We start from the raw sequence: 14,861 nt of genomic DNA on the forward strand, positions 1-14,861 counted from the left end.
TGAATATACCCCCTTCTGTAACACTTCATGGGTTAATGACAACTGCTGGCCAGCTAATAATGGGCATAGACAAGAGTCAGTCACACAACTGGACATACTGTGAGAGATCAGCGCTATCCCCACTGCATCATTAACTAGACACATGCCTACAGCATGTCATCCACTGTGTGTTTGACTAATAGGGTTAATTTTTTTTTCCAGCTTTCCATTTCAGCGCTTCATAGAGGTGGGTAAAATCACATCAGAGGCGCCAACTCTCACTTTCCCTTGTGCACAAGGGCAGCGTTGACTTCAAGAAATAATTCATGATCCAAATTCTTCCCTTGCCCTGGATTAAGACAGTGTTGCTGGGCACCAGTCCCCCCCCCCATCCTATCTTAAAGTGGGAACAGAAACAGCTCTGTTCCTACCCCCTCCTTTAGGTGGAGACATGCTACATCTTATGGAAGCCAGCACAAACCCACCCCTGCCTAACATTTGCAACTGGGGCCACAGCCTAAACCTAAATCAAGCAAACAGCCTTGAAGCAGCTTGTAAAAGCAACTGAAGCAGATAGTGGCATGAGGTTCTGTAGCTAAAGCAGCAGGGCTATGCTATAGAGGAACAGCAACTCCACTCTGTGTTGAATGCAGGGGCAGAGCATCTTTCTTGAACACCAGCCCTGCAGTGCCACATGGGGAAGCCCCTACCCCAAAGGTACCTAATTTGCATTACGAAACTTGTCTTTACATCACCATGCACTAGGCCTCCTCGCTCAAGGCAGATAGCAACAATGGTGCTCTATGCCATGTAGACAAGCCCTGACACTCCATGTGGTTCTGTTAGAGCAGGGTGCCCAACATATGGCCCACAGCCTACTTCAACACAATATGCTAATGACTTATTCATTAGCATTTTGTCATCATGTTTATCAAGTATGTAAATATACTATACTGTACATAGAAATAAGCTGAACTTTAAATCAATGCAGGTGACTTTAAATACTTAGAATCTGTTCAGCCCAGACCAGGTTGTGCTTAGGGTTATGTGGCCTTCCTGTGTAACCAGCTTGGGACCACAATGCTAGAGCCAGATTCTCGACTCAGAAGCCAGGCACCGGTGCAGAAACATGCCTGAAGCAAAGAAGGTGGATTGCAGGGACCCTCAACCTCATTTGTCTCAGGCTGTGAAACCTGCAGTGCTCAATCTGAGCTTCAACATGAGTCCAGCTGCTTTATTAATAAGGGCATTCTATAGAAGTGCAGTGTTTTTCCAATGTATTTCTAGTAAGGAATGATAAGGTTACATACATTTCTAGGACACAGACAAGAATGATCCAGTTTTAGGCCTTACTTCGTTTCAGAACAGACCAGAGGATTTAGTTTATACTACCAGAACCTGCGAGTCCCATGAAAGCCTGGTTGGTATGTCTATCTTCACTCCAGCAATCTCATGAAAAAATAAAATGTCAAGACAGGGAAAATAAAACAGAAAGCATTAAATTTAACTACATCTTTATTGAATTGTGCATATTCTATTGTATAATGAGCTATAGTGGGTACTTTATAATGCAGTATTTCTTTTGTCCTCTCCCATGCTTAAAAAAGTATATTTATACATATATTTATATATATTTATAACATGGCAAAGCTCCCCCCAACCTGAAATTGTCAGAGTTTCAAAGAGCCTTGTTTTTTGTTTTGAAAGGGGGGGGGGGGAGCAGTCCCATTCAAAGATAAAATGTGCAATTTTTTTTAAAGCAGTAAACATATGAACGTATTTACAGCATTTTCAGTACAAGCTTGCTGCACAGACAAATCATTGTAATATTTTTTTACATGTGCATCTCCACTATTTTAAAGGACACCATCAGTGGCTGCTAACAGTTAGTGTAAGCCGTGAAACAAGCGCTGATGTTCCAGTTAATGCTTGTTCCATGGTAGTTCAACAAAGTTAGTTACAACTTATGACGAAGCAGACAGGAAAACCAACCCCATTTTGTTTTCTGTTTAAATACAAGCTCTATACCACTGCAGCATACGGAACTACTCACCACTGCAGCAAAAGACTGAGAAAGCAAATTGCTCTGAGTGTTTTACTACATTACATTATTTTTCCTGAATGGTGAGATGGGGACTTAATGTGTCTAGATCAGTGGTTTTCAACTTGTGGTCCACAGACTGTCTAAGGTGTCTGTGAAATGTGACTATGAAAATAAAGTTTCAGATCCCAGAGAAGGCATTCTGTTCTTCTGATACATCAAAAGTACATGAATACATCAACCCACAGAAGCCCACAGTTTAGTGCCCTTTCTCCCACTGTGTCAAATGCTGTGCCTTGCACATGTAACACTGATTGAATTCTTTTCAGTTTCCAGTCTGACTTCTGTGGTAGGGCTGTGTGGACCAGAGGTTGAATTTCCAAAGGGGTTTGCACCTTTGAAGTTTTTCAGTGGTCCGCAAATGAAAAAAAGGTTGAAAACCACTGCTCTAGATAATTATTATATTACAAATGTGCAACAGCATCTACTCCACAGGGGCACAAGCCTGCCACCTCTTGCAAAACACCTGCCTTATCTCTTCATGCTGTACATTGGCACCTGTTGATTTCTTAATTTAGCTGCACCCCAATTCCTACATGCTCATTCTCAAGAACCAAGAAAACAGGTAATGGCAACATCTTTGGTAGACAATGGTGTAATCACAAAGAAGTGCAGGTAGGGCAGTGGTGGGTAAGACTCTCATAGCAGAGGAAGAGGTCAATTCTCCTGCCTTCTGAAAGTATACTCAGGACTTAAAATATCTGGCAGAAGCACTGTTGCATCCACCATGCAGCTGAAATTGTAGTCCCCAAAAGGGGTTTTACATTTTATACTAGTAGTTCCTTATCTCAGGAACACTATTTACAAGTCTTTCACTAGATATTACGGTACTGCACCCCAAACCAAGGGGGGAATTTGGGTTTGGGTAATTGACAGTCTTTCTGCCCAGCTCTGCTGCATCTCCTCTCAAGCGCCATACACAGGCCTGATGGATGCTGTGGGTGTTTAGCACCTATTCCCTCCACCCCCAACCCCAGAATTAGGCCCTGTGTGAATCCAGACGGATCATTACTGATTCCATTCTCTGTGGTGTTTTTTATTTAAATATACAAGTAATAAATGTATTTACAGTACTTATTTCTCTCTTCAAAGCTTAACTAAGATTGTAACTCATGAGATGGAATATAATCAGCAGAACCCTTTGCTCTCAGCACTTGGTACCATGTAACTTGTTATTGGAATGCTTTGCTGTTTATTTGCTCCCCAAATGAAAAGACTTGAAAGGGAAATGACAAGTCACTTTACAACAAAAATGTAGATGTTATAAATAAAAGCTTTACAGACAGGAACCTTCAGGGCTTAAACATTTCAAAGGAAACATTTCCCCTGAAGTGTTTGCCACCCATCTGCTCTACAGCATCCTCCTAATTTGAGAACACCAGGAACTGAAAATGAGTAAAGAGAAGTATGAGAGACTATTTTCACTGTCCAGGCTGAAGGAAATCGCACCCTCCCCCCAACATAAAATAAAAAGCAACGTAAAATATTTAAAATCACTTCAATGTTAACATGCTAGAGTATTAGTAACAGTAGAGGAACACTGCTTAAATTACTAACATACACCCTTCAAAGAAGAAAAAAAGACAGATTATTTGGGTCTTTATCTCAGGTTATGGTTGGCTGTTGAATTAGAGTTTATAATATCAAAACTTTGAATAGTTGAGATTTCAGCAAATTCAATTTTATGGAAAAGGAAAACCTGCATGCTGAACATTTGTGAAGTTGTAAAAAGATTTATGGAGGGAGTTGCAACAACCCCAATGCAAATTTATAAACAAGTGTTCTTGGATTTAATTTTCAATAGAGCTAAAAGATCGACTAGAACATATTATGGCCAATTTCACGCAGAACTCCAGCTCAAATGGGAGTTTTGCTCCATCAAGGACCAACACACTTCAGCTCTATAAAACCAGTCCTGCAAGCTGATGTGCGTACTCAACTACGATGGAACATATCACTGTCATCAGCTAGTCTGACCTCCTGTATATCATGGGCCCTGAATTAATGCCTGTTTGAACAAGAGCCTACAAATATAAAACATTCTGTTCTGAGTCATTCCACTGCAAATCCAGAGCAACGGCATTGATTTCAGTGGAGTTATTCTGAGTGGAGTGGTTGTATCATGCAATAGTCATTTAGATTCCTATATTTTAGGGCTGCATAAAAAAAAACGAACGAACAAGACAGTGTCAGCTTCAGCTGCATGAAAACTATTTCCCCATGTCACCCACTAATGGAATACGGCTCTTTGCAGTTTTCTGTAACAAGTGGGAAAAATCATTTTTTCCTTTAGTGCTGAACCAGCACTTTCACTTCTCTTCTAATGGAAGAAAACAGTTTCAACCAGACTGAGGCTGACTGTTCTTGGATTTAATTTAACCTATGGGCACTGAGGTAAAAAGATGAAAATAGCTTCTTATCGTGCAACGCGAGAACATGTAAGCACTAGACACTAAAGCAATTTCAAAACTACACTGCGCAAGAATTGTTTACATTCCTTTTTCTCTGTTCTGAAACCTAGGTGACAGTCTGCTTTTAGCAGCTTTTCTTCTGCGCTGCACTACAAATAGTGATCATTCTCTCTGGGCACATTACGGAGGTGCTCTCTAGCTTTGCAGATCTGCATATATTCAGCGCAGTAAGTTGACAGAGCTCAAATGTCCATCTGTGGCAAAACACAGCATTTTACAAGCAAAGCATTACCAAGGAGCCAGTGCTTATGTTTGGATGATCAATGCTCTCCAATTTCATGGTAAAGGACAATGTTCTCCTACTCGCTAGAGAACATCAGCAAAACACATCACCTATTCCTCCAATTTACATTTAAACTCATCCTGGAAAGCGTGCACTTCCACGCTAAGCTATTTTAAAACACCTGCATTTCAGTCACTCAAACAATAACTGTTACGATCTTTATTCAGAGTTGATCAACGATATATTAAAAAGTACTTTTTGTAGTTAATTGACAGACTATGAAATTAAGCCTGGTCGGTCTTTCTAAAGTAACTGAGTCCCAGCAAAATATACCACAGGACTAACTATGGCTCCTGCTGCAATTAAAACACAGACACAGAAATTTAGCTGGCTGGCCCTTTGTGCTACCAAGGAGAAGCAGCACCAGGATAACTTTCTCCCAGGTGAGCAATGGGATGGGCCAAGTCTGTGTTTTAGAGTCATCGTAATTTACCCTAAGTAGCTCTCTGGTTTCTGGTCCTCCACTGGCTCTGTTTCAATACAGGCTTGGCTTTTTACTTTCTTCTGACTGAAAGTGTTTGGATTGAATGAATTCTGCCCCCTTCTCCTAGGCTGTGGCACTTAGTAACTAGTGGTTGCTACTTGCTCTGACAACATTAGACGGGATAACCGAACTTGGCTCCAATTCCTCTTATTTCTTGTTTTACAGAGCTGTTCCCTAGTCCTCTCTTCTCTTTCCCCCACTTACTTTCTGACCTCATCAATTCTCACTGTACTTATTCCGATGTCTCAGACTTGCCCTTTAGCCCTAGAGTTCCACCTTGTCCCAAACACAAGAGAAATCTAGCAGGCTGTCACTTTGTTATATGTTCATGTCACTACCTCCTTCACTCAGTGATTTCTTCCTGCCTATTTTGTGTTTCTCAGTACTGACATACAGTAGGTGCTAACCTAAAGCATCACTGCCTGGCCTTGCTGTATTGAAAACACTTCTGTCCTGTCTTGGCTGGCTTAGGTTTAGCAAAATTCTCTGAAAAAACACACCCCACCTTTTATTCTCACAACAATTCTAGTCCCTCAGGCAGCTGCAACTCCAAAAGCACTTTGCAGACCCATCAGTGTTTCCTGATTAAAGTTTTTTTTAAAATAAAAAGAGCTTCAGATTCTAAATCATTAACAACATACACAGGCTGACTAGAATATTCACATTTTCTTACATGGATGTCACTCTCTCTTGTGCTTCCATACTAGCATCTATGGTAGGGCTTGTGTTTCTCCTACAAGACTTCTGAAAATACCGTTTTACATATTCAAACATTAATTAGTTCCCACAGCACCCTGGTGAGGTAGACGGGAGTTATCCCCATTTTCCAGATGGGAAAATAGGTAGAGAAACATCACAACAGGCTAAGCAATGCAGCTCTGGGATCAGCTGCTCTTGCAAGAGAAAAAGCATTCTGAGTGGAGGTCCTAGCAAGTGGTAAATATTTGTTTAAAAGTAATTTAAACGACACCTGTATTTTGTTAATAATGTAGGATCAAACCATCTGTTCCATTTGTCTAAAGTATGGCTGTTCAGCTCCAAGGTGCTATGCTTACTCAATCCAAAAGGAATTATGGTCAATATTCTTTGCAGAAACTAACTTCTCGCTATCAGAGAGAGAGAGAGGGGAAGCAAAGAGGTTAAAAGAGAAGGAAGAAATGGGGCAATTTCCAAATCAACATGCAGGCAGAAAATTACTCGCAAACAGGGCTTATATATTTGAACACTAGAACAGAACAGCAAATAAGTTGGAAAAGCAAGTTACTATCAGGATTCTCAAGGTTTGCAATGGCAACCAGGTTATTTAATTTTTGCCACCCTGTGGTCTAGTTTCAGTACACTGCAATGAGAGCGTTGCAGCCAGTTTTTACTACTTGGCTTGTACCAACATTGGACTGGGGACAGACACTAGCAAAGACTACAGCATCTTGAAGTTGAGTTTTGCCAAGAACACAAATGCTGAAAAACAACGGGTGGGAAACTCAGAACTCAAGGAGAAGCTTCAAAAACCCCACCCCGCAGTGACACTATTTTAAAAGAGCACTGCATCTTTTGGTTTATATAACTCATGCAGGTACAGAAATAAAATACATGGGAACTGTTGAAATTCGTTGCATTAACAATTCTTCAAAGACACAAAAGGTTGTCAGATTGCCCAAAGCTAACAAATAACAAAAAGATTAATTCCTGTTCCCTGGATGACGCTCACTCTTTTTGCTGCAAATATGGAGTTCTGTTTTCTGACTTCCAGCAAACTGTTCAGTGGCCTGCATTAATGAGCACAGATTCATGGTCCCATGGGAAACAAATATTAGACAAATGAACTTGATCATAGGAAAAGGAGAACAATTCTCATCTGCCTTTGAAAAAATTGCATTCAAGACATTCCTCTGCCATAATTACGAACAAGTGCAGATCCCAGAGGCACCTACATCAAATGAACAAAAGGAAGAATGATCGGGCTGACACGCCAGTGGAGTTATTAAGAGGGAGGGGAGGATGAAGATAAAAGAATTAACTGATTTAGATCCCAGAGAACATGGGTGCACACTGGCAGTGATCAGTAGGTAAACTTATCAATAAAAACTATGAGGCTAGAATTCCTACCTGTGCACCTTTAACTCCACTGGAAGGCGCGAGATCAAGGGCCAGCATACAGTACAAGCAGCAGAAGGGAACAACGTAGAAAATTACAGCACCCATTAATTGTCGCATAGTTCAACAGTCTTGTTACTAAGACACTAATCAGCTAACTGAGCATGCTTAAAATCAACAATGCCAATGCTTTTAAGGACACTTTATAAGCACAAAAATAGAAACAAAACTTTTGTGAATAGTTTGAAAGATACAAAAAAGTGCCTTTCCACAGCAGTGCTTTAAAAATGCACACAATGGTATATTCTTATTGCTCAAATAAACTACTCTAAAATATTAGAACGATTTCCAGGAGCTGCTGGAGGTGCTGAAGTGGGTTCAGAATCATATGAAACAGGTCAGCAGCACGCATTTTCTCTTTTCACAATGCACTTATATAACAACACTATACAAGTATAGATGTTTTGTGACAGCTTCTTTCCTAGTCAAATACTCATTTCCTCACGTGGATTATTATTACACTTTTAAAAGGGGGGAATGCTGTAACGATGCTTCTCACATCGACAAGCCCAAATGGCAAATATTCTCTCTCACCAAATATTAGTTTCTACTGTATCGACATACATGATCTATTGCAGCATTGCTTGTGATTTCTGGGCTGCTTTCTTGGTTTAGAAAAAAATGAGAGCATTTAGAATTTATTTTTGAAGAAAAGGTAAAAATCTGACCACCCCAATCTTGATAGTGTCCCTTTAGTGATCAGGGAAATTCACACAAACTAGCATGTTAAGGTACAGCGCTAATATTGGAGTTATTTTACAACGTACACTGTACTGCACGTGCACGAGACGCAAGATCGCTTATACTAACTATACTACCATATCACAATGTCCGATACCCGGGTAAGACTGCACAATCAAAAACTAGCAGATTACAAGAAAAAGGATTCTATTATTTTGACCTTATGGTTGTAATCAGCAGCAAATAAATAACAAATCAAATAAAGTATTCTATTTCCACCTAATAAGGCCCCTGATGCTGTAACTGGATTCCTAACAGATTTTATCAGCTCCCAAATTATATATTTTTTTCAGTCATCTTCCATGACTGCCAGAAGTGCAATTTGTTAATTAATAGGCTTATGCATTCGTTGCCGTCTCAAAAGGTCAAAGAAAACAGGTTACCAGCTATTTGTGGGCTGAAATTACCACTCCCATCCTTCCCTCCCCAAATGAAAGCTTCTAGCTCACAGCTGGCAAATTACAAACAATGCTTCCTTAAGGGTTCTCAGCCATTTTTTGTAAAGATCATTCAGCTCTTCAGGCACAGATAAGGTGAGCATCTATATATGGTGTGTGCATGTGGCAGAGAGTATTACTGAATACAGAAATATACTGTATTTTCAATAAGATGTACACATGTATTGATGATGCATCACATGACACATCGTTAAACCTTTGGTGCTGGGCAGCAGAGCCTCCCAATGTGTCAAAGTAAGGAATTGTGGCCCAGCAATGAGTGTAGGAGCTCCAGACAGCTCTCACAATGAGTAAACATATCATTTCTCCTTATCAGTACAAATACGCTACCAGGCTTTTTAACACATTAGAAGGCATATTGGATTGGAATAAATACATGTATCCCACTTACCGTATGGACAAGGAACTTGGAGCTCAGAGTGGTTTTCAACTATTTGGAGGGGAGGCTCTTTATAGTATAAATATATTTCACTCCAGCCCATATATAACTTTTTTGTTGTTGCTCAAAATGTATTTATTTTCAGTAGTATTACGACCAGAATGTTTTGGTATGTTGTGTCTGTATTTTCACTCCATTGACAATGTACAGATACTGACAGAATGCTTCAGTGCTGTACCATCTACCCGTCACAAACTGCCAAAAGATGCTTTTCTGATTTAAAGTGCCCCCTACATCTTCATGTAAAGGTTTGACTGGTTAGAGTCCAATTCCTAGTAATACATACGCCAGTGGACTGAAACAATAAATACAGATCGACAAAAACATTCTGGTTATCTTCTATAACTGCGACGTAATATATCACAATCTATTATATAACTACATTTATAATACATGCACAAACATATCTCACATGGACAGACACTACAAAAATTCTTTTTTTCTTAAATGCAGAAAAAAGTAAGAAAGGTTTTTGGTCCAATCCAAATGAAGGATAAAAGAAATTGCAAGGGAGAGGACAATGCCCCTCCACCCCCTTGAAATAATCAAACCCAAACCCTCAAACTTTTTGGACTAGTTCTGAAAGGGAATGCATACAGTTACCCTTAGTAACAGTGGGAGATCACGTCTTGATCATGTTATCGCACAAGTCACATATTCTCTCTCTACACAAAGTACAGATTTGCTGATTGTAGAATTGACTGAAAGTCATGCAAATATAGTTCACCTAACGATTACCAGTCCCTAGAAAGCTTGGTGTTCTGATCCCTTTTGGGGGGAGCAGGTGGTGGCCCCCTCCGCAACGTTGCATAGCCTGATATATGACTGCCTCCATAGCTGCCAGTCTTTTGCTGGTCCGCAAGCAGTTCCGGTGGGGGCGGAGGCAATGCCATGTCATCCATCGTGGCAGTTGGCTCTGTTCTGGACACACGGGAAGAAGAGAGGGAGCCATGCCGAGTGATGGACTTACGCTGTAGAGTCCTGTTTAGGTCTGCCAGGAAGCCAGGCTGAACACTAAGGCTGGACTTGGGCGAGGTGGGCACTTGTGGACTGACTGGCCCCTGTGATTCCATGATTTCTGCCTGTGTAAGCCGGGTGCTGTCATTCCGCTTGGGACGTGTGGGTGGAGGGGCTTTTTTCACTGATGATTTAGACCAGGGCTGAGGCTGGGGATTAACAACAGCAACTTTTGGAGAAGTGCTACCTGAAAACACAGCTGGGATCTCTACTGGTGGTAAAGGCAGATCTATTTCTGGTGGAGGTGGCGGAAAGTCCGAATCGGACGGAGGAGAAGGAAATTCTACTATGGGATCCCTCTCAGGCACTCCTACTGCAGGTACCTTTGCTGAAATACCTCCTTGCTGAAGAACTACAGGCAGATTCACCCCAGAAAGATTTAGCTTTCCTGGCTTTGGAGGAGCTCCAGGAGGAGGTGGAGACTCCTTGGAAGGAGATCCTGAAGGCTCTGGTGGATGTGCAAATTTGCTGACAAGGCTGTCCACCGAAGGTCTCTTAGATTCATGGTACTCGGCAGAGCTGCTGGATTTGATGCTGGAGTTTCGTTGAGGTGTTGGAGGTGGTTTCTTCCCTCCAGGACTTGAGGTCTTGCTGGCCTTTTTGACTGGAGATCCTGCCTTATCCAGGGTAGGAGAAACTGCAGAGGGAGCTGGGGAAGGTGGCGGAGGAAACACTAGGCTGCTCTCAGGTGGAGGAGGAGGAAAATCAGGAGACGGAGCAGAGGTGGGCTGCCACTTGGGCTTTGCTTTCACTGCTGGGGGAGACTGTGGCACCACACTTACTGGGACAGGCTTTAAAGGCTGAGGCTCTGTGGCTGGAGGGGTCGGGGGGAGTGGAAACTGACTGGCTATCTGCTTCACAACAGACAGCACAGGAGACTGTGGGGATGGGGGAGGTTTAACGGAGAAACTCTGCTGTTTTGGTAAGGTGGGTGGGGGAGTAGGCCCCAGAGGAATAGGTGTTGGTGGAGGAACTTGGGACGCTGTGAAATTTGGCTGCTTTTTTATTGCAGGAGGGGGAACGGGCCCGGGTGGTGGGATGTGGGTCACAATGGGCGATGCTGCCTTTGCACTCACCTGCGTGGGGACAGGCAGGAGGGGTTTAGGAGGGGCTGGGGGGGCAGGCACTGCAGGCACAGGGGGAGGGAGAGGGGGTGGTGATGATGCAGCAACGGGAGTAACGTTCTGTGGAACCTGATGGATTTTGAGAGGAGGAGTTGGGGGGGTGAATGGTGGCACTGACGGGGTGCAGGGGTTTGGTTTCAGCTGTGCCATAGCTGATCCGGGGGTTGGTAGAGGAGGGGGTGGAGGAGGAGGGGGAGCCACCAACATGGGTAGCTTCCCCAGTGTTGGGGGTGGTGGTGGCGGCATTTGCTGGGAGATGGGGGGAGGTTTAAAGAGAGGCCCAGCATGCTGGGAGGCATTCTGCAGCCTTGTGATCGTGCTGTACTTGACAAACAGGGGGGCTGCTGAGCCTGTTGAAGGCGTAGACTGGCTGGGAAGAGGAGGCGGAGGCGGTGGGGGAGGGGGTGGAGGAGGTGGGGGTGGTGGCGGTGGGGGTGGTGGAAGGGGAGGCGATGGCTGAGAAGCTGTGTATGGGGTAGCCATTTTAATTTGTGGGGACACAGCAGGTGCAAGTGAAGTGAAGGGTCGGCTCACAGACTCCATTTTGGCCTAAAAGATGGGGCGTTTAAAAAAAAAAAAAAAGAGAGAGAGAGAGAGAGAGAGAATAAAGGCAAATTCTAAATGTTTGTCACTGAAAAAGTAAGATGCAGACTACGGCATGCAGGAAACATAAGCACAACGATGCAGCAGAAGGAAATTCTGAACACAGACAAGATGGAGGAACTAGAGTGCGTTCATGGAGGGGATGGGGTGGAGATGGAGTCTCACATGGACAGAGTACTAGGTTTACTCAACTATATGCCTCAACAATCGGAGGAGATGGACTGTAGCTGAAATTTTGTGATCGATAGCAGTTCAAGGAGCGGCAGGTGCAACACTCTAGCCATTGTGGTTGGGTGTTTAGCACATATAGAAGTGAGGCATGACCCCGCGAAGATTCCTGGGGGCAGACCTGTGTGCCCATGCAGATTCCCAGTAATGTTCATGGGATTCCAGATGGGTTAAGGGATGTACCCAGGGAGATCCCCTTGCAGGACTGAGCCCTTAGAGAGGAAGCCATGCAGAGTAAGAGACACGGCAGATGCCCGTTCAGGTCTGTAAGACTGAATTTGGACCAGGATGATGCAAGGCCTTCAAGAGCACTTGTCTTTCCATGATCTCGAACTACATCAGGGAATGCTATCATTTTATGTTAGCTGTGGTGATGGCAGTATGCTGCTAACGTTTTGATACATGGAAGCCTAAAAATATTCTAAGAGTGCAGTACACTGCAGGAACAAACTTCACAAGCTGGTACATCATGGAGACATTTTCATCCAACATGCACTGAAGTTCAACAATGTAGAGAGAAAAGGGGAATTTTATGGAAAAATCCTCAAACATTCTGTATAAAATAATAAAAAAATTGTATTGGTAAAGAACAGCTAGACATGCAACTGAACATAACACAGAGAAAGAGAGAGCAGGGATGAAAAGAAATGGGTTGAGAGAGGAAGGAATACTGCATTCTACAATCCAGCCAATTCATTTGGGTTTATTCAGTAGCATTAGGGTTAAAGCTTTTTAAATTGTAAATCTAAATTTTTGTTAAAGATGAAAGAACATAATTATATTTACTCCCAAGGTTTGTCAACACCACATCCTCCTTATAACATGGTCCCCCTCTGAGCCAAGCGGTGAGTTTCATGATGATAGTAATAGAAAGCCTTCTTTGTAACTGATGCCAAAAACAGCCTACTAGAATGGACATCCACAGTTACTAAACATTTTATTAGGACACATTTTGTCAGTGCCACTATATATGACTAGTTAATTTATATGAAAAGGTTTGCATATCCATTTGTTATAAGGGCCAATACATGGATAGTACTATATCAACTTTTCATATGACTGGGAGAAAACTGAAATATTAACTTATAATGAAATAGATCAGACTGAAATAGAATAACTTATAATGAACATAGCGTGTGCCTCTATTTGTCAAAGTAAGCTAGTAAGGCAAGGAGTTGGACAAAATCCTGGAGCAATTCAGCAGGTTCAAAAGAAAGATTAAGATCTCTGAAAAGGGTTAGTCGCCAAGATTCGGGTAATATCAGTCACTGAGGTTAATGTGCTTTCAAAACAGCCCCTGACCTTAATTCTGCCCTGTATAAGGCATGCCGGGCACGCAGACCTTAGTTGTGCTGGGCTTCATGTTTGACACCTGAGACAATGAGGTAACAGGAGAAACACAAGGAGCATCAAACACAAAGAGGGCGACAGAAGCATAACAAGCACGCATCAGTGCCTGGCAGGGTTTGCAAAGATTGGGAATTAAAGACTACATGCAAGGTTGTTCTGTGACCCAGTTTGTCTTGTCATTTAAAAACCACATTCTGAACTCTCATTTTGGCTCTTCTTTTGTATTGCCATCCTGGCTATATTTAAAATTGGAGAGCTGCTAGTAAACTAAGTAAATAAAAAGGGCAACCTAAACAACACTGTGTTTGGCGTCCTTTACTGTACTGACCTGAACTGGTTAATAAAATATTATTTGGCAGATATACAAGTCTAATTATTCAGAAATACAGAATCATTCATTTGCCCCAACTATATTCTCAAAGAGCAATTTTTTTTTAAATCAGCAATTAGATTACCATATGGTTTTTGAACATGCTTTTAAAATTTTAGATACAATTAAGCATGAAGAATTTTGCCTGGCATCTAGGAGGGCGATTTTTACACAAAGCAATAAGCACATGTAATATTGAGGAAAGGACAAAGAACAATGTCTCTGAACCTTTAAAAATATGCACAATTATTTGTAACAAATTATGAAAGTGTGTTTAGTGAAATTTGGTTTCTAAAGGCCTAGAAGATAATTCATTCCGTGTTTAAGATTTTTTTTCTCTTTTCTGAGGCAGTTAAAACTAGCTTATATTTGCAGTTGTTAATTCACAATGGTGAGGTGTATCTTTAGGAATATTTAGAAACTACACCAATGCTATTTATAAGGCAAGAGCAGCTACTACAGTTTGTATATGCAATAGCTACACGATTGTTAAAGCATTTTTTGGTATGCAGAATTACTCTATATGCATGGATCTGGGCTCCCAGAGCACACTGACGAAACGCACAAGAACAGCTCCCCTTGCTCCATACAGTATGTTAATGCCTTTATTAATGTTTTCTTTTCTGGGGCCCCTCCAAGCCCTTTTTTGACCTGAAGGATTCTCACTATTCCCTGTCCCTTTACTATTCACAATCTCAAACTTGCATTATGATTCTCCTTCTGCTCAATGGCCAGACTCCCTCTGAGGCTCCTCAGTGTTTTGTTTGACTAAAAGATAACCAAGCAATGAAAGGCATTCTCCCAGCAAAGGACTGGTGATCTAGGAATGAGAGACCAAGCACAGGTCCCAGTCCCATAATGATCCGACTCTGGGCTACAACTCGACTGTCAAGCCAAACCTCCATTCTGAAACTTTTCATTTTGTTTGGTTTCCTTTAAAACCAGCAAACATATTGTGTGGACACTATGATAAACACCAGAAGGCACTGCTGGAGTCTAGCCGATCAATGATCTGCCTGTACCAGGAATGTCTCACTGCGATTGTAACTGCCTCACCAC

At 42.1% G+C, this 14,861-nt stretch overlaps 1 protein-coding gene across 8 annotated transcripts in view; it reads right to left on the reverse strand.

Annotated features, from left to right (window-relative positions):
- Positions 1-1,476: 1,476 nt before the first annotated feature.
- The window catches only part of RAPH1 (Ras association (RalGDS/AF-6) and pleckstrin homology domains 1), a 165,321-nt gene continuing 151,936 nt past the window's right edge, over positions 1,477-14,861 (reverse strand). For all 8 annotated transcript variants that reach the window (XM_043505620.1, XM_043505618.1, XM_038422595.2 and 5 more), the window contains one exon: positions 1,477-11,800. In XM_043505620.1, coding sequence (XP_043361555.1) covers positions 9,845-11,800 — 1,956 coding nt within the window. In that variant the 3' untranslated portion in view covers positions 1,477-9,844. The remainder of the gene's footprint in view (positions 11,801-14,861) is intronic.

Source organism: Dermochelys coriacea, chromosome 11 (assembly GCF_009764565.3).
Source record: "Dermochelys coriacea isolate rDerCor1 chromosome 11, rDerCor1.pri.v4, whole genome shotgun sequence".
In the NCBI taxonomy this organism is placed as follows: domain Eukaryota; kingdom Metazoa; phylum Chordata; order Testudines; family Dermochelyidae; genus Dermochelys; species Dermochelys coriacea.